Genomic DNA, 25626 nt, shown 5'->3' with positions numbered 1-25626 from the left:
TCCTGGGAGGCGGGACTGGGGCTTGTCGGATCTTCCTCAGAGGCTCTGGCGCGCTGCCCGGGTTGCTGGCTTGGGCTGATGCTTCCTGGCCTGGCTCTGTGGTTCTCTGAGGCCTGTCCCCGGGGGTGTCTGAGGTCCGCAGGGGAGGCAGGCGGAGTGGGGATGCCCTGGAAGGACCCCCCGGGTCCCCCTCTGCGGCCGCCCCCCTGTCCGGCTTCCCTGCGCTCTGGTCTTCCAGGGAGACCTTCTCCGAGATGCGGCGTCTGGGGGGAACCGCGGGGAGGCTCTTCTTCGTGGGCACTGGCGGGGCGGGGGTTTTCAAGGGGCTGGCGGCTGCCCCTGGCTTCATCTCTTCCTCCCTGAGGGGGTCAAGGCCTGCGAGGAGGCGTGGGAGCCTCTCACAGGCTGTCATGGGTGGCTGGCTTGGAAGCCCCGGAGGGCCTGGGGCATGGGGTGCCAAGTGGGGGGCAGATGCTGGGGGTGAGGGCGGAAGAGCCTCTGGAGGCGGGGGAGCCGCCGCCGGGGGAGAACTGGGCGATGGACTGGCCGGAGGGGTAGGAGCAGCAGGAGGAGGCCGGCTGAAGCCCGGGGGGTGCAGGGGGAGTGGCGGGGGAGGGGGCGCAGGGCGGCGGGGAGCCCACCGGGAGGTGGGTGAGGTAGCGTCAGGGGTGGGGGGCGCCGGGCGCGAGGGGCAGCTTCCAGCGGGGGGCTGGTCGGCCGGCGGGGCACGGTCACAGTCCTCGATGAAGATCGGATTCACAAACCACAGGCGGCCGTTTCCTATGGACAGCTCGATTTCACACGAGCAGTTTTCGGGATGGGCGGTGGACTTGAGGCTGGAGGCGGGGGTCGCTCGGGGGGCTGGGTCTCTTGGGGCTTCCGCTGGACTCCCACCTCCTCGCCGGGGGTTCAGTGAGGAGTCCCAGAAGCCTGTCGGAGAGGAGAGAGGGAGAGGCGGTCAGTCCCCGAAGCCGGGCCCCTGCGTGGACCGGACCCGGTGGTGCTTGCGGGCAGCGTGGGGGCAGGGCCGAGGGAGGGCCCGGCGGCGAGGTGTTTGCTTCACCCGCTTGAAGGTTGTTTTCCCCTCCTGGACTGTTTTAAACCTCTCCCACCACTTCCTGCCTCGGGAGGGGAAGCCCCACGCCGTCCTCCCCTGCGGTGCCAGTGCCGGGGTGGGGCCAGGACGGTGCTGGCGACAGGCTCAGCACCTCGGTCCTGTCCCCTGGCATGTGAGAGCTGCCCGAGGGGCACCCATGACCTGGGGCGCAGGGACGTGTGGACATGGAGTCGACGAAGCCCAGAGCTTCCATTGCTGACCAGTCGGGGGTTCTAAGGCAAGTCTCCAGACCTTCCTAGGCCTCGATCTAGAATGGGGTCCCAAAAGAGAAGGGACTTTGGGCCTGTTTTTGGCCACTGCAGTTGTCACAGCAGGAATAATGAATTATGGATGGTGGCCAGTGAGCTCAGACCTGACCATCCAAGGTGGGGAACGCCTGCCCACTGCAAAATGATGCCACCTCTGGTCAATCTAGCTGCTAAAGCAGGAAAATGCCCTCTTGCCCTCAGCTTGGAGAGCCTGAGCTCCTGCACTGCTGAGCCCCCAGCACACGCCTTTCTCTTGACTCAGCCCATGGCTGAGGCCACCAGAGCAGGCCTTTCCCTCTCCAGGTACTGATGGTCAGAGCCAGGCTTGTTCTGGGTAAGGGGCATGGGATGTTCAAGTCGGGGGTTGACGAGATCACAGGAGGTCCCGACCTTTCGGTACCAAGCCCTCTGGAGAACCTGATGAAAGCCTGGGATGCTCCAAGAAGGGCCCCAGGGGCACGTTTTGAGAACAAAGTCAGAGGGCTGGCAGGTCACTGCGAACTCATTCAAGCAGTCCCTTCTGCTGAAGAGGAGTAGGGAACCCAGGTCTTGTCCAAGCTATTAATTTTAGAGATCGATAGTGCCAATTCCTTGTTAATGAGGCCAGGCCTCCAGTCTCTCACCCAAGGCTCTTTACCTCCGGGAAGGAGTCATCAGTAAGAAAATTACCAAAAATAGCATCAAAGACAATACCAGGAACAAACATGTGCTGGATCCTGGGTGTGTGGGCTGCTTGCTCTACTGTCTCAGGGTCTCTGACCACAGGCCTCGGGTGTAAGTCCTCAGGTTGTCCCCATGTGACAAATGAAGACAAGAGACCCAGAGAGACGAAAGGTCACCAGGTCGGGGAATGAAGGAGCTGGGGTTTGAACTAGGTCGCACTAGTTCTGAAGGCCGGGTGCTGGGCTGATGTGTTACATGCGTGGCCACCCTTCATAGAACTTGTGACACTTCCCATCCCTATTGCTCTCCTGGCCTGAGTGAGGGGCGAGGTGGCGTATACCCCAGAGCCAGGGTCGGGGTAAGAACACAACAGATTCTCAACACTGGAAGAAAGGAGACATTGCAAGACGGCCGAGGAGTAGGGAACCCAGGGAACCGAGGGCAGCTGTGTGTGTGTGTGTGTGTTCATCCCAAGGGATAGGCACTCTCAGGGGTGTAGGTGTTCACCAGCTTGCTGGCCAAGGAGGTCAGAAACCCGATCAAGGTGAGTGATATGTAATTCAAGGACAGCAGGGCTGCTGAGAAGCTGAGAGAGCGCCGTGTGCATCCCTCTGGGGTGGGGCCATCGCAGAGGAGCAGAGCAGGGCTCATGGTGCAGCCCCTTAGTGGGCAGAGACTCCATGTTTAGAAGTGCTTCGGCCAGATGTCTACACTGTATCAAAGATGACAAACTTTCATGTGACTTTCCAATGTGCGCCCCTGCCAGTCACTCCCTGAGGACACAGGGGGCCAGCATGGGAGGGTGTGTCTTCAAGCTCTCCCATCATCTACAGGGGGGGGGGGGCTGTTTCTCATGGCCGCCTGTGCCTTGTGCTTTGCTTTCTTGGGCAGCTACTGACCCCTCCGTGACCTGTCCATTCTCCTGGGTACTTTGCACAGTATTCTTGGAAGGCTTCCTAGCAAGGAGCAAGCAGGCAGCCAGTCTGATGAAGGGACTGGGCAGCAGCCCCATAGGTGAGCTGAGGCTCCCAAGGCTCATCTCCAAGTTTCTGAAAGACCCTTCGGGAGAAGGTACAAGTCACAGGGCAGGCCATCAACAGAACTGCCCACCTGTGCCTGGACATGCCCATTACTGCTCACCCAGATCATGGCCATAGCCTGCCTCCGTGTCCCCACTCTGCCTCCAATTCTACTCCTCGTGGCTCTATACTGGGCATATCGTAGACCCTTGATTGCTATTTGTTCAGAATCACTTTCGAGCCTTTAGCCTGGCATTCATCCCCTGTGGGATCCGACCCTCTACACCTTCACCTACTGAATCTCCACCCCAGTCTCTCTGCTGCTCACTCCTTCCTGAACACGCCATGGGCAGTTCCACCTTTGGGTCTTGGCTAATGTTCCCTCTGCTTCGAATGTTTTTCCTACCCTCTCCACCTGGCAAACTCCTTCCTACTCAACCTTCAAGACCCAAGTCAAATGTCACCAGTTTGGTGGAGCTTTCCTGACACTTTCAGGCCACACCTACACTCCCCTGGCTCCCCTGCCCTGGTGCACACTGATGAGACAGACCAACCCTAGGACTGTCCTCTGGTTTCAGCCTGGGCCTGGGAGGGTGTCTAAAGACAAGGAGTAAAGAAGTGAGAAAATGAGAGGTGAAAGGCAAAAAGGAGAGCAAAGAGCTCTGTAAGTAATGGACCACCAGCCAGACCACCCACCTCAGGACAGCAGTGGCGGGGGGCAGGAGTGGCGTGGGGGTGGGCGGCAGGGCGGGCATCACAAAGGAAAAAAGAACACACTTTCCACCACTCAGATCTGCATTTCTACACAAGTGGAAGAGACGTGGGGTTCAGGGAAATATGTCCAGGGGCTGGGTGACTGGGAACTGCTCCCCTGCCCCTAAGATAGGCCTGGTGGTTACACCCCGCAGGGCAGAGGCCTCAAAGCCAAGGCCACTCTGAGAGGTGGGAGAGCTGGGATCCAAGGAGCTACACCCTGGGGTCTGGGGGCCTATTAGGGAACTCAAGTCTTCATGCTTTTTTTTTTTGAAAAAAGGAAGTAGGTAACTTTCTCTGCAGAATGCCAAGGCCAGGGGAGAAGCGGAAGGCTGTCGTGCAATCATAGTGGTTGGTTGCGGCCGTGGGCGTCTGCGCCTAGCGGCACCGGGCCAACCTCGGCTCAGGGGCCGCAGTTCCCCTAAGGGCCCGAGCCCTCTCCTCCTGTGTGCCGCCCCCAGACTGTGGCCGACGTCCTGCTGGCCCTGTGGCCTCCTGTGTCTCAACTGGAGATGCCTCCTGCCAGGCGTCCACACCTATAGTCCTCAGAGGGCCTTGGCCAGGCCAGGTGCTGGGCTCTAGACCCTGAGGACAAGTGTGACAAAGGTTTCACACTTGAGAAACCCCAGGCTACTGGCAGAACGAAGAGGGCATGAATAAAGGCAGCCAAGTGTTCCAGATGCCATGGAAACTGCTAGAAAGTCTGAGATCAGTGGGAGAATGTTTCTGTGATATCCCAAAGGTGGGCTGTTAAGACAATCATTCAAACTGGACTTTCCAATGAATTTTTGACAACTAGGAAAGTTCTCATTGTATAACATAAAGGCAAAAGCAAGTTACAGGCCAACTTGGAAGAGTTATAGCACATATTCTCTTTTTAAACATATTTTAGAAATATAAAACATATACTCACTGCGAACATGTCTGAGAACCTCTGCAAGTCTAACTTGCTTTCTCTAGATTCCTTTTGTACTGAGAAGAATTAACTGCACGCAGTTTAGTGAACTGCTCCCTGTGTTAATTCTGTGGTCCCAAGCTTCTACCTACAGAACCCTTTTGAATGCTGGCTTTTCCAAGGCCAGGCTCAGACTTTCCTATATCAGCTCAGGAGCAAACATTTTGGGCAATCACATGGTACTGAGCTTGTGAGTCAATAACCCTATTTCAGCACCATCATCTCTGTCTGAACAGCAGGCTTGTGCAATGATCTGGATATTTATGACACTCGATTCATTTTGTAAAAAGTGAGTAGAGTGCCAGAAAAAGAAACATTGCTGATACTAGTTACAGAAAGCACAAATGCCTCATAAACGTATTCCAACGACAAGGTCATCAGATCGGTATGTGGGGGCAGATGTCAGAGCCCCACGGATGGAGGAGTTGGGAGCGGGAACCAGGGGTTAAGGAGGCTGAGCTGTGTGCGGAGAAGAGCATCCGCTGCCTGCAAAGCTGGGCGGACCCTCTGCTCCTATCACGGAGATTCCCTGGCCTCCTTTTACTAAATCCCCTTTTATCTTAAGCTATTTTGAGTTGGTTTCACTTCTTTGCCACAGAGTGCCTTGCTTAGAATGTGTGATGCGCTGGGCACCGTGCCTGGGGCGTCCGGCCCTTCCTTATCTTTGCTTATTTGTCACCGCTGCTGCAGCTGAAGGCCGGGGCGGTCTGCACATCTCAGAGCCAAGGCTTCTGGTCTCTGATGGGACGTGCCCTTTCAGCTCTGGGTCTCTATCCTTTCTGGGGATGAACAGAAAAATTAGCCCTTCCTCGGCTCCAGGAAAAACTTACCCTGGTGAGCCTCACTTCCGTGCTTCAGCACTTGGGGACACCAGGCCTGATCAGAAGCCTCTGGTTCCTAAGCTGCAATGTCCTCAGGTTTCATTTAAATCCACTTCTCAAGGAAGCGGACGCTGACACACGACCTGAACTGCCAGCTGCTTCTCAGAGGCCCCTCCCCGCTCACGTCCTCAACCTGCCCAAGAGGTCAAGCTTGCCCGGATAGAAGGGCTTGTCGATTCCAGAAAGGAATATGGTTCTCCCTACAGGAGCAGCTTGTCTTCCACATCCATCCCCAGGTGAGAGAAACCTGGGGGTCCCTGGGGCACTGGATCCCAGGGGCACCTGCCTCAACCCACCTGCAGTGAGGCTGCAAACCAACCCTCCTTTCGGTGGTAAGCCTCCCAGATGGAGTGCATGCATCTCACTTGCCCTTGAACTTGACCTCAAAGTCAGCCAGCAACTGCTCATTGCACAAACAACTGAGACGCTCACGAGGTACAGCCAAGGGGCAGCGGAGAGCTGTGCTGGGAGTCAGAAAGCTCTCGGTGTACTTCCCAGCCGTGCTCCTCGCTGCCTGGAGCATCTTGGACAAGTTTCCTGGCCGTGCTAAGACTTGATTTTCTATCTTTAAAATGGGACTGCAAGGATTACCCAAGACAGCGCCAACAGAGTGCAGGGCGAGTGTCACCTCTGCCGTTTTAGCCCTCGGGAGGGGTGTCGTTTGGACTGTGTGAGTTACCAGATGCTCACCCATCCCATGGACTTCCCAGGTGGCTCAGCAGTAAAGCATCCACCTGCCAATGCAGGAGATGTGGGTTCGAGCCCTGGGCTGGGAAGATCCCCTGGAGAAGAAAACAGCAACCCACTCCAGTATTCTTACCTGGGAAATCCCATGGACAGAGGCGCCTGGAGGGCTACAGGCCATGGAGTTGCAAATAGACACGACTGAGCATACACACACACACACATACACCTGTCCCACACCCAAGCTTCTGGAAGAGTAAGAGCCCAGCAAGTATAAAGTCTGAGGCCCAAGCTTAGTGTTTATTCCCAACATCAACTGCAAACTGGCCCCAAAGTTTATGAACTGGGTCAACCAGACCTAGGAGAACCCGGATAGAGTGACGGGGCACCACGAGCTGGCGGGTGGAGGCTGGAGCCTAACCACCCAGCCCTCCGTGGATCCTGTGACCCTAGACACGTCACTCAACTCCTCATGTCTGTTTTCTCTGTCATAAAGTGGGCATCACGATATTACAACCTGCTGTACTGGGCTGTCTGGAGATCTAATGAGTCAACGCAGGTGAAGAGGTCAGAGCACGGTTATCGCGCATTAAACCCGAGGGCCTGCACTCCTCCTACTCCCTGGCCTTTGACCACGAGCCGCCTTGTGGCAGCTCTTTCTCTATTGTCCAGCGGCCCCCCCGGGGGGTGGACAGTGATGGGCCTGAGAACCAAGGGGCATCTCCTCGGATCCCAGGTCTGCCTCTAGTTTCATCTATGCCTTGGTCCTGCCCGCTCCACCAATCTTTCTTCCATTTGACCAGCACTGCTGAAAATGTACCAGTGGGCTCAGCCATATGTAGTGCAGGTTCCTGGGTATGGTTTGGCCTTTTAAAATTTTTTTAATTAATTTATTTTGGGCTGTGCTGGGTCTTTGTTGCTATGTGTGGGTTTTCTCTAGTTTCGGTGTGCGGGCTTCTCACTGCAGGGGCTTCTCTTGTGGAGCATGGGCTCAGTAGCTGTGGTTTCATGGGCTTAGTTCCCTCCCACCGCGTGGAATCTTCCCAGACCAGGGATTGAACCTGCACCTCCTGCATTGGCAGGTGGCTTCTCAACCACTGGAACAGCAGGGAAGTCTGAGTTTTCTTTTTTTTTAAAGTTGACATTTAGTTGATTTACAATATATTAGTTTTAGGTGCACAATATCATGATTCAAATTTTTATAGACAATAATACTCCATTAAAGTTATTATAAAATATTGACTATATTCCCTGAGCGGCTTAGTCTTGATAAGGACTCATTAACTGCTTTGTTCATAATGTGACCTGGCCTCTGCCTAAGATGGGGGCCTGCAGGGGTGGCCGGCCTGGCTTCCTGGCGGCTCCAGCTTTGGGAAGCATGGGCTTCCAGAGAAGGGCCAGCATGGTGAGGCTATGTCAGAGGTCAGTGCTGACTCAGTGAAGCCCATCGCATGGAAAGGGCCCAGGAAGTGTGAGCTCTTCTTACTATTACGTAGAAGGGCTGGGATCAGAAACACTCTTGTCTTTTACTCCCCCCTACCCCAAATCCCTCAAAAGGTCAGAAGGGTAAGTGGCAGGGTGGGTGTGCTAAGTCACGTGGTTGGGTAGGGAGCAGGCCAAGGGGCCGGGGGGTACCTTCAGGTAATGATCACGGTCATGCTGAGACGGACCCTGGTGTTTGGTTTGGCTTCTCTCAGGTCACATTCTGACGCCAGGTCAGCCTGTGTGGGCCCTAACCAGCCCCCACTCCCTCAGACCCAGCAAGGATGTGCATGAGACCCCCTGACAGCTGTTAAAGCAGCCACTCTGAAAAGTGGGAGTGTCTCCCTGCTGGGGGGCTCGGCACCTGGGGCAGGGGAGCAGGTGGTCCCTTGGGAGCTGGGACTCAGGATCCAGCTTGGGCTCAGCCTGAAAGGCCCCTCGGGATCCCCGGTCCTACTACAGCCTGGTCTCCTGCTCTGACCCCGAAGGGGACTTACCCAGGCCCAGATTGGAGATGATCTCGAGGTCTGTGGAGCTGCGGGCTTCGAGGATGGCCCGGGGCAGCCTCAGCGTGAAGGGCAATAAATCTCTGCGGAGACACGAGGGGTCGGAGGTCAAGTCTGGGGCGGGTTCCGTGTGTCCAGTCTCAGCCCTGCCACCTCCCAATCCACAGCCCATGGAGGAAGAACCCGGCAACCCCGCTGGCTGCTGCAATCGCCACAGACCGGAAACTTCCCTGGAGCCAAAGGATGGAGTCCTAAGGCTGAGGGAGCAACCGGTCGGGTCCCAGTCCTGTGTCTCCACTGGACCCAGAGATGCTGAGACCTTCCTTGGTCATGGTGAGGGATGGCGCGTGGAGGGGAAGCCCACACAGCTTCCTCTACAGGAGCTATTCTGGGGAAGGTAAGGGACACACCCCCTCCGGCCCTCCGAGCCCTGCCATTCCACACTAAGGTGTGCAGCAGGCGCACAGACAGACCCTACCTCCTGCTTCCCCCCGAAACTGTGAGCGCACAGCTTCCGTCGAGCACACAGGCGCCCCCAACAACACAGTCCGCCAGCTCTATCTGCTGCCTTTGGTCTGAATGGCAGTTCATCCCGGGATCGCTTCAGAGACCCCTCAGAAGAGGTCTATACACCCTGCCCCCCTTTATTGTACAGATGGGGAAACAGATCAGAGAGGGCCTTTATGATCCCCTCTGGGATGTTATCTAAAACGATCCTACAATTTTCTGGACAACAAAGGGATGCCCTACAAGTTAATTCTGACGCTAACTGCCTGGAACTAGCACTAACTAACTACTCCTTAATACAGGCTAAGGACTCAGCCCCACCATTTCGGACGCCAGTCCCAGGTCACCTGTACTTCTGAGCAACAGGCTGTAAGTCAGGGGTTCTCATGACCCTTTCCTCAGGCTTGACAGTTTGCTGGGAACAGCTCACGGGACTCAGGGCAACACTTGCATTTCCTGGCTCATTGTAAGGATGCAGCCCAGGAAAAGCTGGATGGAAGAAGCACACAGGCAAGGTCGGGGCAAGGAGCTCCCCTCCACGCCTCTCTGGACACGGCACTTCCCGGCGCCTCAAAGTGTCCATCAGCTGGGAGGTGGGCGGGTGGGGCTGGAAGTTCCCCGCCTTGGTCACTGGTCTTCCTGGTGACCAGCCCCATCCTGAGGCTGTCTAGGGGCCTCTCCTGTTTATGGGTTTGCATAACGCAGGTGTGACAGAAACTGGCGCATTATGAATAACAAGAGACACCCCTGTCAACTCAGGAAATTCCAAGAATTTAAGAGTTCTGTGTCCAGAACCTAACTAAGGCCAAATACATTTTCTTCTACTATTACCTCCTAGTGGGTTGTTGGCCATGGATTAAAAGTACCAGGCACCATGTATATTATTAATACCTTATTAGCTCACACAGGCTAGCTTTCTCTTTCCCATAGGGTTTGGCACTCACCCCCACCCTGTCCAGGTCCTATAAATTTTGGGGCGACTTGGGGAGCGCTTCCAGAATGGAAGGCTATGAGACCATGTCTGCATCCCCTCCATGCCTCGTGGCTCCATCTCCTCACACGTCCCAGGTGACTTCTGTGGTTTTGAAAGTCAACCACTTTCAAAAGGAAAGTAGAGGGGAAAGCATGAATTCCTTTCCATTAAAAGAATTTCTTTAAGTGAGAGGGAGAAAGAAAAAACCAGCATGAATTCTGGAATCGAGGACACTGGTAAACCCCAGCTCTGCCATTCCTGGTGGGTGTCATTCCATCTCCTGGTTGGACAGGGGACATGATACTCGCTTATGGGGTTACTATAGAAACCATGCAGCACAGCAGGGGAGCACCTAGTGGGAACTTGTTTCTTCCCTTCCTGCTGGGAGCTCCAGTCAAGGGTGCTTCGGGGCCTCTGAGCTGTGTGGTCAGGCTCCTTTCCTCTGTCCCCCTGTCCCCCTAACCAGGACTCAGAAGGCAAGACCGTGGCTCCTGGTCCAGGCGGCTGTGAAGGCAGCTCCAGACACAGTGATAACAGCTTCCTTCAGAGAAGAGGCCCAGCCCACCTCCCCCAGCTGCCCAGTGGAGGACGACAGCCTCGTCACAACACTGGGTGCCTGGCCACCTCCTAGAGAGGGCAGGAGGACCAAGGGGCTCCCTACTTCTTCATTTCGGTTAATGGCACCCATTTCACAAGGCTACTGACTCCTGACCCCAGGCTGTACTGAGGATCAGAGCTTGCCATCCTTGAAAAGGGGCTTGGCAGAGCATCTGGTATGTAGAATGTGCTTCAGGAACCATCACGCCTGCTTATGCGCCTGTGCCCACGATAAGAGCCCCGACGGTTCCCCAGGCTCCCCCTGCCTCCCCACTCCTCCCTGCAGTGACCGCCCCTACCCCGCCTGGTTCCCCATCCCCTGTCTGGGGTCTGGGTGGCTGCAGAGCCCAGCTGGTATCCACATTCCCCTTGTTTCAGCCTCCCAGCCTCTGCAGCCATGTGGTTCTGCTCAAATGCAATCCATCTGTGAGCTGCAGCAACTCCCAGCCTCCCAGCCTCTGCAGCCATGTGGTTCTGCTCAAATGCAATCCATCTGTGAGCTGCAGCAACTCCCAGCACCAGGGAAGGAAGCCCTGCATGCAGCTCCTGGGCTCGGCGTTTCAGGCCTTCCAGGCACCTTATCCCCCACCCACATGTCCAGCTCTTCCCAGGAAGCCATTGCCAAGCAACCTGCAGCAGGCCTGCTGCCAGGCCTTCGCCCACGCTGTGTCCTCTACCCGAATTCTCTTCCTGCCCTTCTTTGCCTGGCCATCAGTGTCACCCCTCTCACCAAGAGGGCCTAGACTCCCCGCACATGGAAGGGGAGAAGCTGCTGCTGGAGAGAAAGCAGACCCGCGTCCTCTGGACCACGGGCCTGGCCCTGTATGCCGGGCAGAGGCAGCTGGGCTCGGCAGTCAGACAACCTGGGGTTCAGACCTGGCTCAGAACTGAGCTGGGTGAACCGAGGCTGGCCAACTCCAGCTGCAGCATCTTCATTTATAACAGCAAGAAGAACATGCTTGATGCCTCCTGGAGGATTCATTCCAGACCAGGGGCTCTGCTAAGCTCCTTGCAAAGGTCTGATCCTCGGCACAGCATGGGACAAGGGTCACAAGCCTCATGAAGTGGGTCTGTAGTGATAACACTCCCTGCCCCACCCTGCAGCACCGTTCAGGTTAGAGAGAGCTCTGTGGGCAGCACCCAGTGTAAGCCCGACTCAACAGACGCCTGGTCCATGGAGCTGACTGGAACAGTCACTGCTGCCGCCCCCTCCAGACACTTCAGTGTTTTTTACTAGCTCTGCACCCATCGTCCAGCCTCTGCGGAGTTTGCTCCTGAGGGCCGGCACCCATGACCCCCAGAGGCTTGTCCTGGCATACTGGAGCCTCAGCGCCTGCTCCAGTGGCCCTACAGAGCGCCACACGTGCCTGGGCGTGCTGGCTTGGGGGCACAGAAGTCCAGCCCCATGGCTTATGGTGGACCCCAAGGTCTGCTTTGTGCTCCGGAGCTGCTGGAGAGAGGGATCCACTGAGGCCAGGCACCCTGGCACTGAACCCTGGCGGGACTTCTCTCCTGTCCCCGTCCTGCACCCCACTGCCCTGCTGCTTCCTCCTTCGGGGAGGCCCTTGAATGCCCCCTGCCCATGGTTCTCCTCTCCAAGTATGCCCCCGGGGGCCCTCAGCTAACTGTTAGTATCCTTTTCTTAGCGGTTCCCAAACTTTGGTTTGCAGACAGGCTTATTATAAATGCAGATTGTGTGTGTGTGTTATAAATGTAGATTGTGTGTGTTATAAATACAGATTGTGTGTGTGTTATAAATGTGGATTGTGTGTATGTTATAAATGCAGATTATGCATGTGTGTTATAAATGTGGATTGTGTATGTGTTATAAATACAGATTGTGTGTGTGTGTGTTATAAATGTGGATTGTGTGTGTGTTATAAATGCAGATTCCTGTGCCCCACTCCCAGCCAGCTAGTCAGAATCCCCAGGGTGGGCCCTGGAAGTGTTAACCAGCTCCCTGGGTGACTATGGGACTCAGACTCTCTAGAACTCTCACACCATCTACCATCCAGCCAGGAGCATCAGAGTTCCAGTGAGGTTTGGGGCGGACATCGTGAAGCCAAATCTATGCCCTCCCACCCCAAGGACGGGCTGTGGTGGACCACAGCACGTGCTCCTAAGTGAGCACTGGAGAAGGACCGGCCTTCATGAGCCCATGTGACCGAACCAGGGCTGGTCCTCGCTCTTGCAGGGACTGTGCTCAGTGGACAGGTGCCGAGGCCACAGGGGCCCTGAGGGCCCATCAGGGAGCAGGCTCTGTCTCAGGACTGGCCTGTATCACCTGGGTGTTTCAGTTCAGTTCAGTCACTCAGTTGTGTCCGGCTCTTTGTGACCCCATGAATTGCAGCACGCCAGGCTTCCCTGTCCATCACCAACTCCCGGAGTTCACCCAAACTCATGTCCATCGAGTCGTTGATGCCATCCAGCCATCTCATCCTCTGTCGTCCCCTTCTCCTCCTGACCCCAATTCCTCCCAGCATCAGAGTCTTTTCCAATGAGTCAACTCTTCACATGAGGTGGCCAAAGTACTGGAGTTTCAGCTTCAGCATCATTCCTTCCAAAGAACATCCAGGACTGATCTCCTTTAGAATGGACTGGTTGGATATGCTTGTAGTCCAAGGGACTCTCAAGAGTCTTCTCCAACACCACAGTTCAAAAGCATCAATTCTTTGGTGCTCAGCTTTCTTCACAGTCCAACTCTCACATCCATACATGACTACTGGAAAAAACATAGCCTTGACTAGACGGACCTTTGTTGGCAAAGTAATGTCTCTGCTTTTGAATATGCTATCTAGGTTGGTCATAACTTTCCTTCCAAGGAGTAAGTGTTTTTTAATTTCATGGCTGCAATCACCATCTGCAGTAATTTTAGAGCCCAAAAATATAAAGTCTGACACTGTTTCCACTGTTTCCCCATCTATTTCCCATGAAGTAATGGGACCAGATGCCATGATCTTAGTTTTCTGAACGTTGAGCTTTAAGCCAACTTTTTCACTCTCCTCTTTCACTTTCATCAAGAGGCTTTTTAGTTCCTCTTCATTTTCTCCATAAGGGTGGTGTCATCTGCATATGTGAAGTTATTGATATTTCTCCCTGCAATTTTGATTCCAGCTTGTGCTTTAGCAGATCTCAGAACGCCCCTCTGTGCAAGGCCCTGCCGGGAACACAAAGGCACCTAAAATCTGCATCTCTGGCTCGCCTCCCGTGACCTCTGGGCACTTGGTTCTGAAGATGGCTGCTTGTTCAGACCTCACAGAGGAACACAGCTCTAGCACTCTGGGGTTCTGTCTTGGATCCCCTTGACACGTGAGGTGACTGGGGCCGGGAAAAGTCGGGGGATTTGCCCAAGGTCACACAGCCAGGAATGGGCTCTCCACTCCTAGTCAATGGCCCTTCCTTGGCAACTTTCACTCCCGAGAGGTGGCCTTGGAGCTGATGCCCCTTCCCCTCAAACATAGGAGTTCCAGCCTCCGAGCCTTGTGACCTTCCAGTGGGTTGCCTGAGTGTCTGAGGGCAGGTGAAAAGCATGTGCTTTTCTGGAACGTGGAGAAACAGCAGCCAGAGGAGGAGCGGGTGGGAGGTGACAGTGGTGTCTGGTGACCATGGCTCCGGATCTCGCTTCATACAGATGACGTCACCACCCGAGCACACCTTCCTGTGGCCCAACCCACGGAATCAGAACCAGAGCACCTCCTGGGTGTCAGTACTATACTGTCCCTTTATCTCATTTCTTTCTCCAGCATCTACAGCATGGGTGGTGTTCTCATTTTACAGGAGAGAAAGTTGAGACAGAAAGATTAGCTCAAATTCTGAGCTCTGCAATTACGTCACCATTCATTCATTTATTCACTCACTGGAAGCATCTATCTTGGGCCAAACTCTAGGCTGTCATCTCCACTAAGGTAGAACTTCTCAGAACAGGAAAGGGCCTGACTCTGAGAACCTGACCTATCATAACGTACAAAGGGCCAGGGAGCCCTGATGCTCGGCTTTGTGGGCCTAGAAGGACATGCTAGATCATCAGAATCACTGGAGAATGTACACAGGGGGACGGCTGTAGCAAAGACCACGGGCCTTGGCACTCCGCTTTGAATCTCCACCCTGCTATTTACCAGGTTCATGACCCTGAGCAACTTACTTCTCTAGTCTCAGCTTCCTCATCTGTAAAATGGAACTAACAAGAGCACCCCAGTGGTTAAGACTCCACACTTCCATGGCAGGGGGCACAGGTTGGATCCCTGGTTGGGGATCTAAGATCCCATGTCCTGCATAGAGCAGTCAAAAAAACCCGGGGAGGTGGTGGACTAACAAGAGCACTTAACGGGGTGGAACTGTTGGCAAGATTTAAGAAAATAACGGATATAAAACCCTAGCACCTCACTGAGTACCTGGAGAGCCCCCTACAGGCAGGAGCGGTTAGCATCTTATTATCAGCATCTCAGTTCTGCCCACCGGGCCCAGGAGGGTCCTGGTAGGTGGGAGGGCTGTCCTGGGTTGAGTGAAGGCAGCATGAATGGTCTCTTTGAAGCAGGGAGAGGTGAGCCTGGGGGCCCCGGGCCCCAAGACATCCTGCCCAGCCCTGGTCAAATCCCTGTAGCGTAAGCCATTGGCTTCTGGGCACCAAAATGTATTTTTAAATTCCTGTTGACCTGCAACCAGTTCTGAATGAACAGAGCAGTTCTGAGGGTGGTTACAGACACACACTCCACCCAGCAGCTGCTTCAAAAATCACACGCTTTCTCCCATGAAGAGTATCAGCCTTTCCTGTTGCCCCTACAGGAAGTTCCTTCTAGAACTCCTCCAACAGGGCGGGTCAGGTCAGCACAGGACCCACCCCAAGCTGTCGTGAAAGCTGGAAGACAAGATGGTGATGGGCAGTGAGCCAAGGGGGCAGGTGGAGGTGAGGGGGGACCTTTAAAGAAAGAAAGCAGGAGAGCCGGCACTGCCCCCCCCTTTCATGGGTACGAGGGCGAAGCCAAGGGACTGCCCCCTCTCTGCATCCTGTGGGCTGCACCCTTCCCTTGGGGGCTCCCCTGTGACACCCCTGCCCCCACCCAAGATGCATGCACATCTGTTGCCATGAGATGCCCTCCTGTGGGGCCAGGAATACTCACCTACTGACACAGTAGAATGCGATCAGTCTGAAGATGTCCTCAAACACAAGAACCGAGCCTTCCAGGTACAGTACTGAGGAGAGAGGACAGAGGCTTGGATGAGTGTCCCTGTCAGAGGAGAGGGGGTGTCCCTAGGGAGGGTGGGTCTGCCCTGTGCTCACTTGTGGGTCACGGCACCTGCTGCAGGGCCCAGCCTGCTGCAGTCACAAACACATCAGCAGCCCATTGGGCCGTAGGGAGGAGAGACGTGAACTTCTGTGGTGCTAATCCTGAGATTTTAGTGAAAGTCGCTCAGTTGTGTCCGACTCTTTGCAACCCCATGGACTGTAGTCCATGGAGTTCTCAAGGCCAGAATACTAGAATGGGTAGCCTTTCCCTTCTCCAGGGGATCATCCCAACCCAGGGATCAGACCCAGGTCTCCCACATTGCAGGCGGATTCCTTACCACCTGAGCCACCAGGGAAGCCGATTTCAGGGGCCTCTTTATTACAGCAACTGGTGTTAACTAGTAACACATGCACCATTTTGAGTGAAATAACACTGAAGATTCTAGATTGTAAAAGCAGAACTTGAAAACGTCCCGAATTAAACATTCAGGGTCATCTCCACTTGACAATTCTGAGGACTGTGGGGGCCAGCAGAGGATGGTTTGTCCCTGTTCTGCTTTAGCTTCCAGGAGATTCCTTGGTCCAGTGCGACCACTGGCCTTTAGCCCAAGAATCCCTGGGCCTGTCAGAACCTCACTTGATTTGGCTGCACAAGTAACCCAAGAGGGAGGGTGACACCCATATTTTCCAGCTCTGACAAGGAAGAGGGATTAAGGGAGAGAGAGCCCATCCTGGGTGGATGTGGCTCCATGGAGTGGCAGGGTGCCAGGATGTGGCAGTCAGGGCCCGAAGCCGGGGTGGACTGCCCAGAGGAGAGCATGGTACCACACCATGCCCTGCAGCAGAGCACCAGGGCCAGGGGCCCAGAGATGCTGAGCTGCTCACCAGGGGTCTTGGCAGCCGCCCGCCCCCACGCCGCCTGACTCTCATCCCAGGGCCCCATGCACCCGACAAGTGATGCTCTCTGCACGTGGGACCCACAGTGAACTTTCCCGGGCATCAGAGGGCCAAGAAACATGTGTGCCTCACACTTCATTTCCAACTTCCTCAGGTTCTTCTGAGCATCCACGGGGTGGAGGTAGGTATAAGGCTGGAGCTGGGTCCCAGGTCTGGCTCCAACCTTGAGGTAGACAGTATGACTATGGGTTTGCCCCTTCCCCTCTCAGTACCCCAGTTCCTCTACATGCAAAGGGAAGAGCCCTTCCAACACTAAGCACTCTTGTGTCTAGCTGACTGCAGCCTGCTTCCAAAGCCTAGGACAGCATTCTGCTGCACTGGTGATCTACGATACGCAAACCAACATGTTTTGTTCTAATAACTTTATTTTAATACTTTCCTTCTTTCTATATGCTACTGCACTGTTCTAAACAGTTTACATGATTTTTTTAAAAAGATCGTGCTTAGTCACTCAGTCCTGTGTGACTCTTTGTGACCCCATGGACTGTAGCCCGCCAGGCTCCTCTGACCATGGGGATTCTCCAGGCAAGAATACTGGACTGGCTTGCCATGTCCTCCTCCAGAAGATCTTCGCGACTCAGGGATCAAACCCAGATCTCCCTGGGTTTGCACTGCAGGCGGGTTCTTTACTGCCTGAGCCACCAGGGAATTACATTCATCATTTATTTATAGCAAAGAGATCATGGTATCTCATTAGGATAGATATAAAAATTTTACAAGAGAGTTTAAAGAAAAACATTAAGTAGGTTACAGTTCTTGGAGGTACTGGCAAGATGCCCATAAATAACAAGTCAGAGAAACATCAGGGCATGGAATTACCACCCTTTGTGAATGAATGGACATGAGGTGGTCCACAGCACCACCTAGTGGCACATCCGTGCATCACGGACCTTAGCAGCACCAACTGACCAAGGGAAAGTGAAAGTGAAGTTGCTCAGTTGTGTCTGACTCTTTGCGACCCCATGGACTGTAGGCCACCAGGCTCCTCTGTCCATGTTATTTTCCAGGCAAGAGTACTGGAGTGGGGTGCCATTTATAGGCTGGGGTCAAAAGATCTCCGGTAGCTGGGAGAGGTAGAGTGGATGCTCCATCTGTAAACTGGACTTAAGACCTTTCTCATGAATCCTTCAAGAGGAATTAGTGGTGATGCACGCAAAAAGCCTAGCTTCTTTATACCGGGCCTGCTCAACAATGAGCAGTTTTCCTTCACCACTGAGACATGGTCTGACCTTTGCAGACACAGATGAAACCTTTAAGATAAGCAGTCCCTTCCTCTCCTGTGCCCCTACGACTTTCTATAAAGCCCACAGTTCCTTTAGACTTAGTTTATCCCCACTCTGGTCCCTTCCTCAGGAGCAAGGACCAGGGCTCATCCATTTGTGTGGCTGGGGCCACTCACAGTTCTAGATATAGTGGCCCAGTCCCCTTTTTACTGTGAAAACAGTAGATCTGTCAAAGCACAAGGGAGGATCAAGGTCATGTTTGTTTCTTTGTAACCAGGCCTCTTCTGCCCTACCCCCAGCCCCCAGTTCGTACTCCCCCGTCCCGCCGGTGGGAATAGCAGAGCAAGGCCACACCCAGGGGAGCTCCTGCCTGCCAGGGCCAGGCCTTTGCCCACACTTGAGCCCTCCTCAGGGCCTATGTTGGAGAAGGCAATGGCACCCCACTCCAGTACTCTTGCCTGGAAAGTCCCATGGACGGAGAAGCCTGGTGGGCTGCAGTCCATGGGGTCTCGAAGAGTCCAACAGGACTCAGCGACTTCCCTTTCACTTTTCACTTTCATGCATTGGAGAAGGAAATGGCAACCCACTCCAGTGTTCTTGCCTGGAGAATCCCAAGGACGGTGGAGCCTGGTGGGCTGCCGTCTATGGGGTCGCACAGAGTCGGACACGACTGAAGCGACTTAGCAGCAGCAGCAGCAGCAGCAGGGCCTATGTGTGGCATGCAGTTTCAGTTCAGTTCAGTTCAGCCGCTCAGTCGTGTCCAACTCTTCGCAACCCCATGAATTGCAGCACGCCAGGCCTCCCTGTCCATCACCATCTCCCGGAGTTTACCCAAACTCATGTCCATCAAGTCGGTGATGCCATCCAGTCATCTCATCCTCTGTCGTCCCTTTCTCCTCCTGCCCCTAATCCCTCCCAGCAACAGGGTCTTTTCCAATGAGTCAACTCTTCGCATGAAGTGGCCAAAGTACTGGAGTTTCAGCTTTAGCATCAGTCCTTCCAATGAACACCCAGGACTGATCTGCTTTAGGATGGACTGGTTGGATCTCCTTGCAGTCCAAGGGATTATCAAGAGTCTTCTCCAACACCACAGTTCAAAAGCACCAATTCTTCGGTGCTCAGCTTTCTTCACAGTCCAACTCTCACATCCATACATGACCACAGGAAAAACCATAGCCTTGACTAGACGGACCTTTGCTGGCAAAGTAATGTCTCTGCTTTTGAATATGCTATCTAGGTTGGTCATAACTTTCCTTTCAAGGAGTAAGCGTCTTTTAATTTCATGGCTGCAATCATCATCTGCAGTGATTTTGGAGCCCCAAAATATAAAGTGTGACAGTTTCCACTGTTTCCCCATCTATTTCCCATGAAGTGATGGGACAAGATGCCATGATTTTAGTTTTCTGAATGTTGAGCTTTAAGCCAACCTTTTCACTCTCCTCTTTCACTTTCACCAAGAGGCTTTTTAGTTTCTCGTCACTTTCTGCCATAAGGGTCGTGTCATCTGCATATCTGAGGTTATTGATATTTCTCCCGGCAATCTTGATTCCAGATTGTGCTTCTTCCAGCCCAGCGTTTCTCATGATGTAGTATGCAGTTTGGGAGATAATAAATGTCTGCTAAAAGTCTGACTGGGGATTCCCTGCTCGTCTAGTTGAGAATTCTAGTTAAGAATCCGCCTGCCAATGCAGGGGACATGGGTTTGATCTCTGGTCCAGGAACATCCCATGGAGCAGCTAAGCCCATGCACCACAGCTACTGAAGCCCACGCGCTCTAGAGCTGGAGCTCTGCAACAAGAGAAGCTATGCAACGAGAAGCCTGTGCCCCCCAACTGGAGAGCAGCCCCAACTTGCCGCAACTAGAGAAAGCCCATGTGCAGCAACAGACTCCTCACAGCCAAAAACGAATAAAAGTACAGAAATAAATAAACAGTTCAAAACATCAAAGTCTGTCTGGCAGAGGGACCCCAGAGGAGCAGAGGCCTCGGCGGGGTGAGGGGGAACGTGGTGCCTTGGCCAGGGTCTCAGGCCTCCCACCACGTGGCTCATGCCCTCCCTCCAGGGGCCCAAAGGGACACCTGGGACATGAGGGAGCCCCGACAGGCAGCCTCACATTGTTCTGGAGCAGAGGTGAACGCAAATCAGTAAGAGCTAGACAGGCCTTTGTTCCAGAGGGTGGGTTGGCGCTCAGCTTCCAGGACAGCCCTGTGTCCTGCACGGGCCGGTGGCTGTGTGCAGCGCCCCGACCAAATGGCCTGAGTGTGAACATGTCTCCATCACAATTGCTTAGCGTCCCTGAACCTCAGTTTCTTCAGCTGTATGTGTGCCTGAATGCTCAGTCGCTTCATTCGTGTCCAACTCTTTGTGAGTCCACGGACTGTGTGTAGCCCAACAGGCTCTTCTGTCCATGGGATTTCCCAGGCAAAAATCCTGGAGTGGGTTGCCAGTTCCTTCTCCAAGGCATCATTTGAACCCAGGGATCAAACCTGCACCTCTTATGTCTCCTTCATGGACAGGCATGTTCTTTACCACTAGCACCACCTGGGAAACCCCTTCAGCTGTATAACAGAGTGAATAAAGTACCTGTCTGCTGTGGGCTGAACTGTGTCTCCCAGAAAGACAGACTGTGATCCTAACCCCTGGTACCCGCGAGTGTGACTTTATTTGGAAACAGGGTCTTGGCGGATGGAATCAAGTCCACATGAGGTCTGACCAGATTGGGGTGGGCCCTAAACCCAATGATGGGTGTTCTTGTAAGAAAACAGGTGAAGACCTGGGACACAGACACAGAGAGGAGAAGCCACGTGCAATGGAGGCAGATGCAGCCAAAGCCAAGGGTTGCCAGCTGTCACCAGAAGCCAGGAGAGGCCCGAACAGATTCTCCCTGGTCTCCAGGAGGAGCCAACCCTGCCACACCTCGACTTGGGATTGCTGGCCTCCAGGCCTTTGCTCCTGCTCTCTCCCCAGGCAAGGAGGACCCAGCTTCGCGCTTCCTTGCTAATCCTCCTCATTTGTCTTTTGCCTTGAAGGCAAGGACTGTAAACTTCTCTGTATAGCATGCTTGGCAAAAAGGGTATTCTATCATGATACGGCTTCCCAGATGGTGCAGTGGCACAAAATCCGCCTGCCAACACAGGAGACATAAGAGATGCAGATTTGATCCCTGGGTTGGGAAGATCCCCTGGAGAAAGAAATGGCAAATCACTCCAGTATTCCTGCATGGAAAATTCCAAGGACAGAGGGGCCTGGCAGGCTGCAGTCCACAGGATCATAGAGTCGGACACGACTGAGTGAGTGAGCACACATAAACTATAAAAAACATACAATTTAGCATTTTATTAATTTTTAAGAATACTCAGTGGCCTAAGTACATTCACATTTTACAACACAAGGCTTCTTTTTTGATGTGTTGAAAATGTTCTCAGATTGACCCTGGTAGGCTGGGCAACTGAATATACCTAAGGCCACTGAATCATACACTTTAAATGGGTGAATTGTATGATGCTGACTACATGAAGTAAATACATCTCAACAAAGTCATGATTAAGAAAAAAAAAGAAAATGCATACACACACCGTGGACTGAATTTCACCTCCTGTATTACGTTTTTCTGGCACTTTTATAATGAGCATATGTGACGTTTATAAGCAGAGAAACTATGAAGATTCTCTAAATTTTTCTCGAATGTTCTAAATTTCTCTGTAAATGTTTCTTAGGAGCTAAGTGGTCTCCAGAGTCCTCTCGGCTCATGCTACTTTGGTTCCCCTCCGAGCCCCGCAAGGGCTGACAAGCTCCCCGGGTCACCCACTGGGTGTTCCTAACAAGGATGCCGGCTCCCTCTGCTCCCCTCTGAAAACTTGAGCAGCGGTGACTCCTCCACTGTGTACAGCCTCCAGCCTCCTCAGTGGAAAGAGCAGTGGGAAAGACCAGCCCCCGTCTAAACCATCTCTCTTTCAAAGAGTGAGGAGAAAAAACAGCACCAGCTAGTCCCATCTGCTATGTCCCCAGCTGACAACAGGTGCCAACAATGGGACTTGCCACTGCCTAGAGAAAAAGAAACCTTTCTCCTCCTGACTCACCATCAAGGCTGAGTCAAGACAAGGTGGAGAGTCCGGCTCCATGCACAGCAGCCTGGCTTCTGGTCTTTACAATCTCAACATCAAAACGAGTAATCCACAAAGAACCAAAAGCTGTTAGAAGATTCATTTGTTAGGAAATTCCATTTTATCACTCAGTAATACAAATGAACTGCCAAGGCAGGAATGGTGTACATATCTTTAGTTCTCCATGGTACCCTCAGCACCAGGCATGGTGCTTAGCACATCGCTAGCTCTCCAATATTTATGTAACTATTTCTTTAGCAAATGTTTTCTTTGGAAATACAGGTCCACAGGAAGTTGCAGAGATAAACAGAGAGGCCCTCTTCACTTTTCATCCAGTTTCCCTCAATGGCAATATCAGGGTGCTTAATTAGAGGACAAGATCTGAACCAGGAAACCAACCTTTGTGTGATCCACAGAACTCATTCAGAGCTTAGCAGGTTTATACTAGCTCTTGTGCATATGAATGTGTGTATGTAGAGAACTATGCAATTTTATCCCGTGTGTAAATCCCAGCTGCCTGTAATCACTACCTCTATCAAGGTATTTCATATCACATCCACCCCAACCCTTGGCAACCACAATCTGTTTTCTATCTTTTTGATCACATGATTGAATGTCATATAAATGGGGTCATACAGGACATATTCTTTGGGACTGGCTTTTCCCATTCTGCTTCATTTCCTCAAGGGTCATCCAAGTTATTGAGTGAATCAATACCCCGGTTCCTTTTTAGTGCTGAGTAGTAACCTATGGTCTGGGTGTACCTTGGTCATTCACCCACTGAAGGACATCTGGGAATTTCTGGTTTTTAGTGATTATGCACAAAGCTGCTGTGGAACTTTTAGGTCCATGTTTCTGCATGAAAATATGCTTTCCTTCCTCTGGGATATATGCCCCCAAGTGCATTTGCTGGGTCACATGGGGAGTCCATCCTTTGTTTTTCAAAGGAAGGGCCGAGCTGCTCTCCTGAGTGGCTGTACCATTTCACATTCCTACCAGCTACGCAGCAGCGATGCAGCTTCTTCCCCATCCTGGCCAGCTGGGTGTGCTCACTAGTTTTTATTTTGGCCATTCCACTAGGTATCGAGTGTTAGTTCATTGTGGCTTTAATTTGCGTTTCAAAAAGATGCTGAACGCCCTTTCCTGTGCACATCCGCTCTGCTCAAGTGTCTATTCACGTCTTCTCCTGTTTTCTAATTGGACAGTTTTTCAAATGTTGGATTTTTTAAAAAACCATTTTATTAAGATATCATTCACACACCACACAACTCACCAATTTAAAGTGCACGATAGTCTTAGTATATTCACCGATTTGTGCAAACATCACCACAATCAATTTTAGAACATTTTCATTATCCCCCCCAAAGAAATGTAATACCCGTCAGCAGTCACTTTCCAATCCTCCCTCCTCCTAGCTTCTGGAAACCACGAATCTACTTCCTGTCCCCATGGATTTGCCTATTTTGGACTTTTTGTATAAATGGAATCATACAACATGTGGTCCTGTGGGCCTGGCTTCTATCATTCAGCATCATTATGTCAGTGTTTGTCCACGCCCATGTTGTAGCAGGAGTCAGCCTCAGCACTTCACTACTGTTTTTTTTTTAAGTTAACTTTTATTGGAGTATAGTTGGTTCCCAGGTGGCGCTAGTGGTAAAGAATCCACCTGCCAAGGCAGGAGATGCAAGCGACTGGGGTTCAATCCCTGGTTGGGGAAGATCCCCTGGAGTAGGCAATGGCAACCCACTCCAGTATTCTTGCCTGGAAAATTCCACGGGCAGAAAAACCTGGCAGGCTACAGTTCATGGGGCCATAGAGCTGGGACACAACTGAGCGACTGGGCACCTACAGCCGATTTACAATGTTGTGTTAGTTTCTGCCGTACATAAATACACAAATCCACTCTCCTCTGGATTCGTTCCCATATAGGTCATCACAGAGGACTGAGTAGCTCTCCCTGTGCTATCAGTGGCACTTCGCTCCTCTTTATGTCTGAGTAGTATTCTGTTACATGGATGTACCACATTCTGTTTATCCACTCATCACTGACAGATATTTGGGTTGCTTCCACCCCTTGGTTACTACAAATAACACTGCTCTTGGCATTTGTATACAAATTTTTACATGGACATATATTTTCATATCTTGAGTGTATGCCTAGAAGTGGAATTGCTAGATCCTACAGTAACTCTTCTTTTCACAGCTATCTGTAAGGCCTCCCCAGACAGCCATTTTGCTTTTTTGCATTCCTTTTCCATGGGGATGGTCTTGATCCCTGTCTCCTGTACAAAGTCACGAACCTCAGTCCATAGTTCATCAGGCACTCTATCAGATCAAGTCCCTTAAATCTATTTCTCCCTTCCACTGTATAATCATAAGGGATTTGATTTAGGTCTTACCTGAATGGTCTAGTGGTTTTCCCTACTTTCTTCAATTTAAGTCTGAATTTGGCAATAAGGAGTTCATGATCTGAGCCACAGTCAGCTCCCGGTCTTGTTTTTGCTGACTGTATAGAGCTTCTCCATCTTTGGCTGCAAAGAATATAATCAATCTGATTTTGGTGTTGACCATCTGGTGATGTTCATGTGTTGTGTTGTTGAAAGAGGGTGTTTGCTATGACCAGTGCGTTCTCTTGGCAAAATTCTATTAGCCTTTGCCCAGCTTCATTCGGTACTCCAAGGCCAAATTTGCCTGTTACTCCAGGTGTTTCTTGACTTCCTACTTTTGCATTCCAGTCCCCTATAATGAAAAGGACATCTTTTTGGGGTGTTAGTTCAAAATTCTCCAAGCCAGGCTTCAGCAATACGTGAACCGTGAACTTCCAGATGTTCAAGCTGGTTTTAGAAAAGGCAGAGGAACCAGAGATCCAATTGCCAACACCCACTGGATCATCAAAAAAGCAAGAGAGTTCCAGAAAAACATCTATTTCTGCTTTATTGACTATGCCAAAGCCTTTGACTGTGTGGATCACAATAAACTGCGGAAAATTCTGAAAGACTTGGGAATACTAGACCACCTGACCTGCCTCTTGAGAAACCTATATGCACGTCAGGAAGCACCAGTCAGAACTGGACATGGAACAACAGACTGGTTTCAGATAGGAAAAGGAGTACGTCAAGGCTGTATATCGTCACCCTGCTTATTTAACTTCTATGCAGAGTACATCAAGAGAAACGCTGGGCTGGAGGAAGCACAAGCTGGAATCAAGACTGCCGGGAGAAATATCAATAACCTCAGATATGCAGATAACACCACTGTTATGCTACAAAATGAAGAAGAACTAAAGAGCCTCTTGATGAAAGTGAAAGAGGAGAGTGAAAAAGTTGGCTTAAAACTCAACATTCAGAAAACTAAGATCATGGCATCTGGTCCCATTACTTCATGGGAAATAGATGGGGAAACAGTGTCAGACTTTATTTTTTTGGAAATAAATAAATCCAAAATAAAGTGATCCAAAATCACTGCAGATGGTGACTGCAGCCATGAAATTAAAAGACGCTTAGTCCTTGGAAGAAAAGTTATGACCAACCTAGATAGCATATTCAAAAGCAGAGACATTACTTTGCCAACAAAGGTCTGTCTAGTCAAGGCTATGGTTTTTCCAGTGGTCATGTATGGATGTGAGAGTTGGACTGTGAAGAAAGCTGAGCGCCGAAGAATTGATGCTTTTGAACTGTGGTGTTGGAGAAGACTCTTGAGAGTCCCTTGGACTGCAAGATCCAACCAGTCCATTC

General features: G+C 52.2%; 1 protein-coding gene across 1 annotated transcript in view; it reads right to left on the bottom strand.

Moving 5' to 3' along the window:
- RIN3 (Ras and Rab interactor 3) overlaps positions 1–25626 on the bottom strand; it is a 120105-nt gene that overhangs the window by 27701 nt on the left and 66778 nt on the right. Inside the window, exons 4-6 of the mRNA XM_010836202.1 lie at positions 15503–15575; positions 8300–8391; positions 3–930 (exon numbers count right to left, since the gene is read on the bottom strand). Of these exons, the coding sequence (XP_010834504.1) occupies positions 3–930; positions 8300–8391; positions 15503–15575 (1093 nt within the window). The remainder of the gene's footprint in view (positions 1–2; positions 931–8299; positions 8392–15502; positions 15576–25626) is intronic.

The sequence above is a fragment of the Bison bison genome, unplaced genomic scaffold (assembly GCF_000754665.1).
Source record: "Bison bison bison isolate TAMUID 2011002044 unplaced genomic scaffold, Bison_UMD1.0 scf7180017864061, whole genome shotgun sequence".
Lineage (NCBI taxonomy): Eukaryota > Metazoa > Chordata > Mammalia > Artiodactyla > Bovidae > Bison > Bison bison.
Note: the sequence above shows the minus strand (reverse complement) of the source record. Positions and strands in the feature narration are given on the sequence as shown.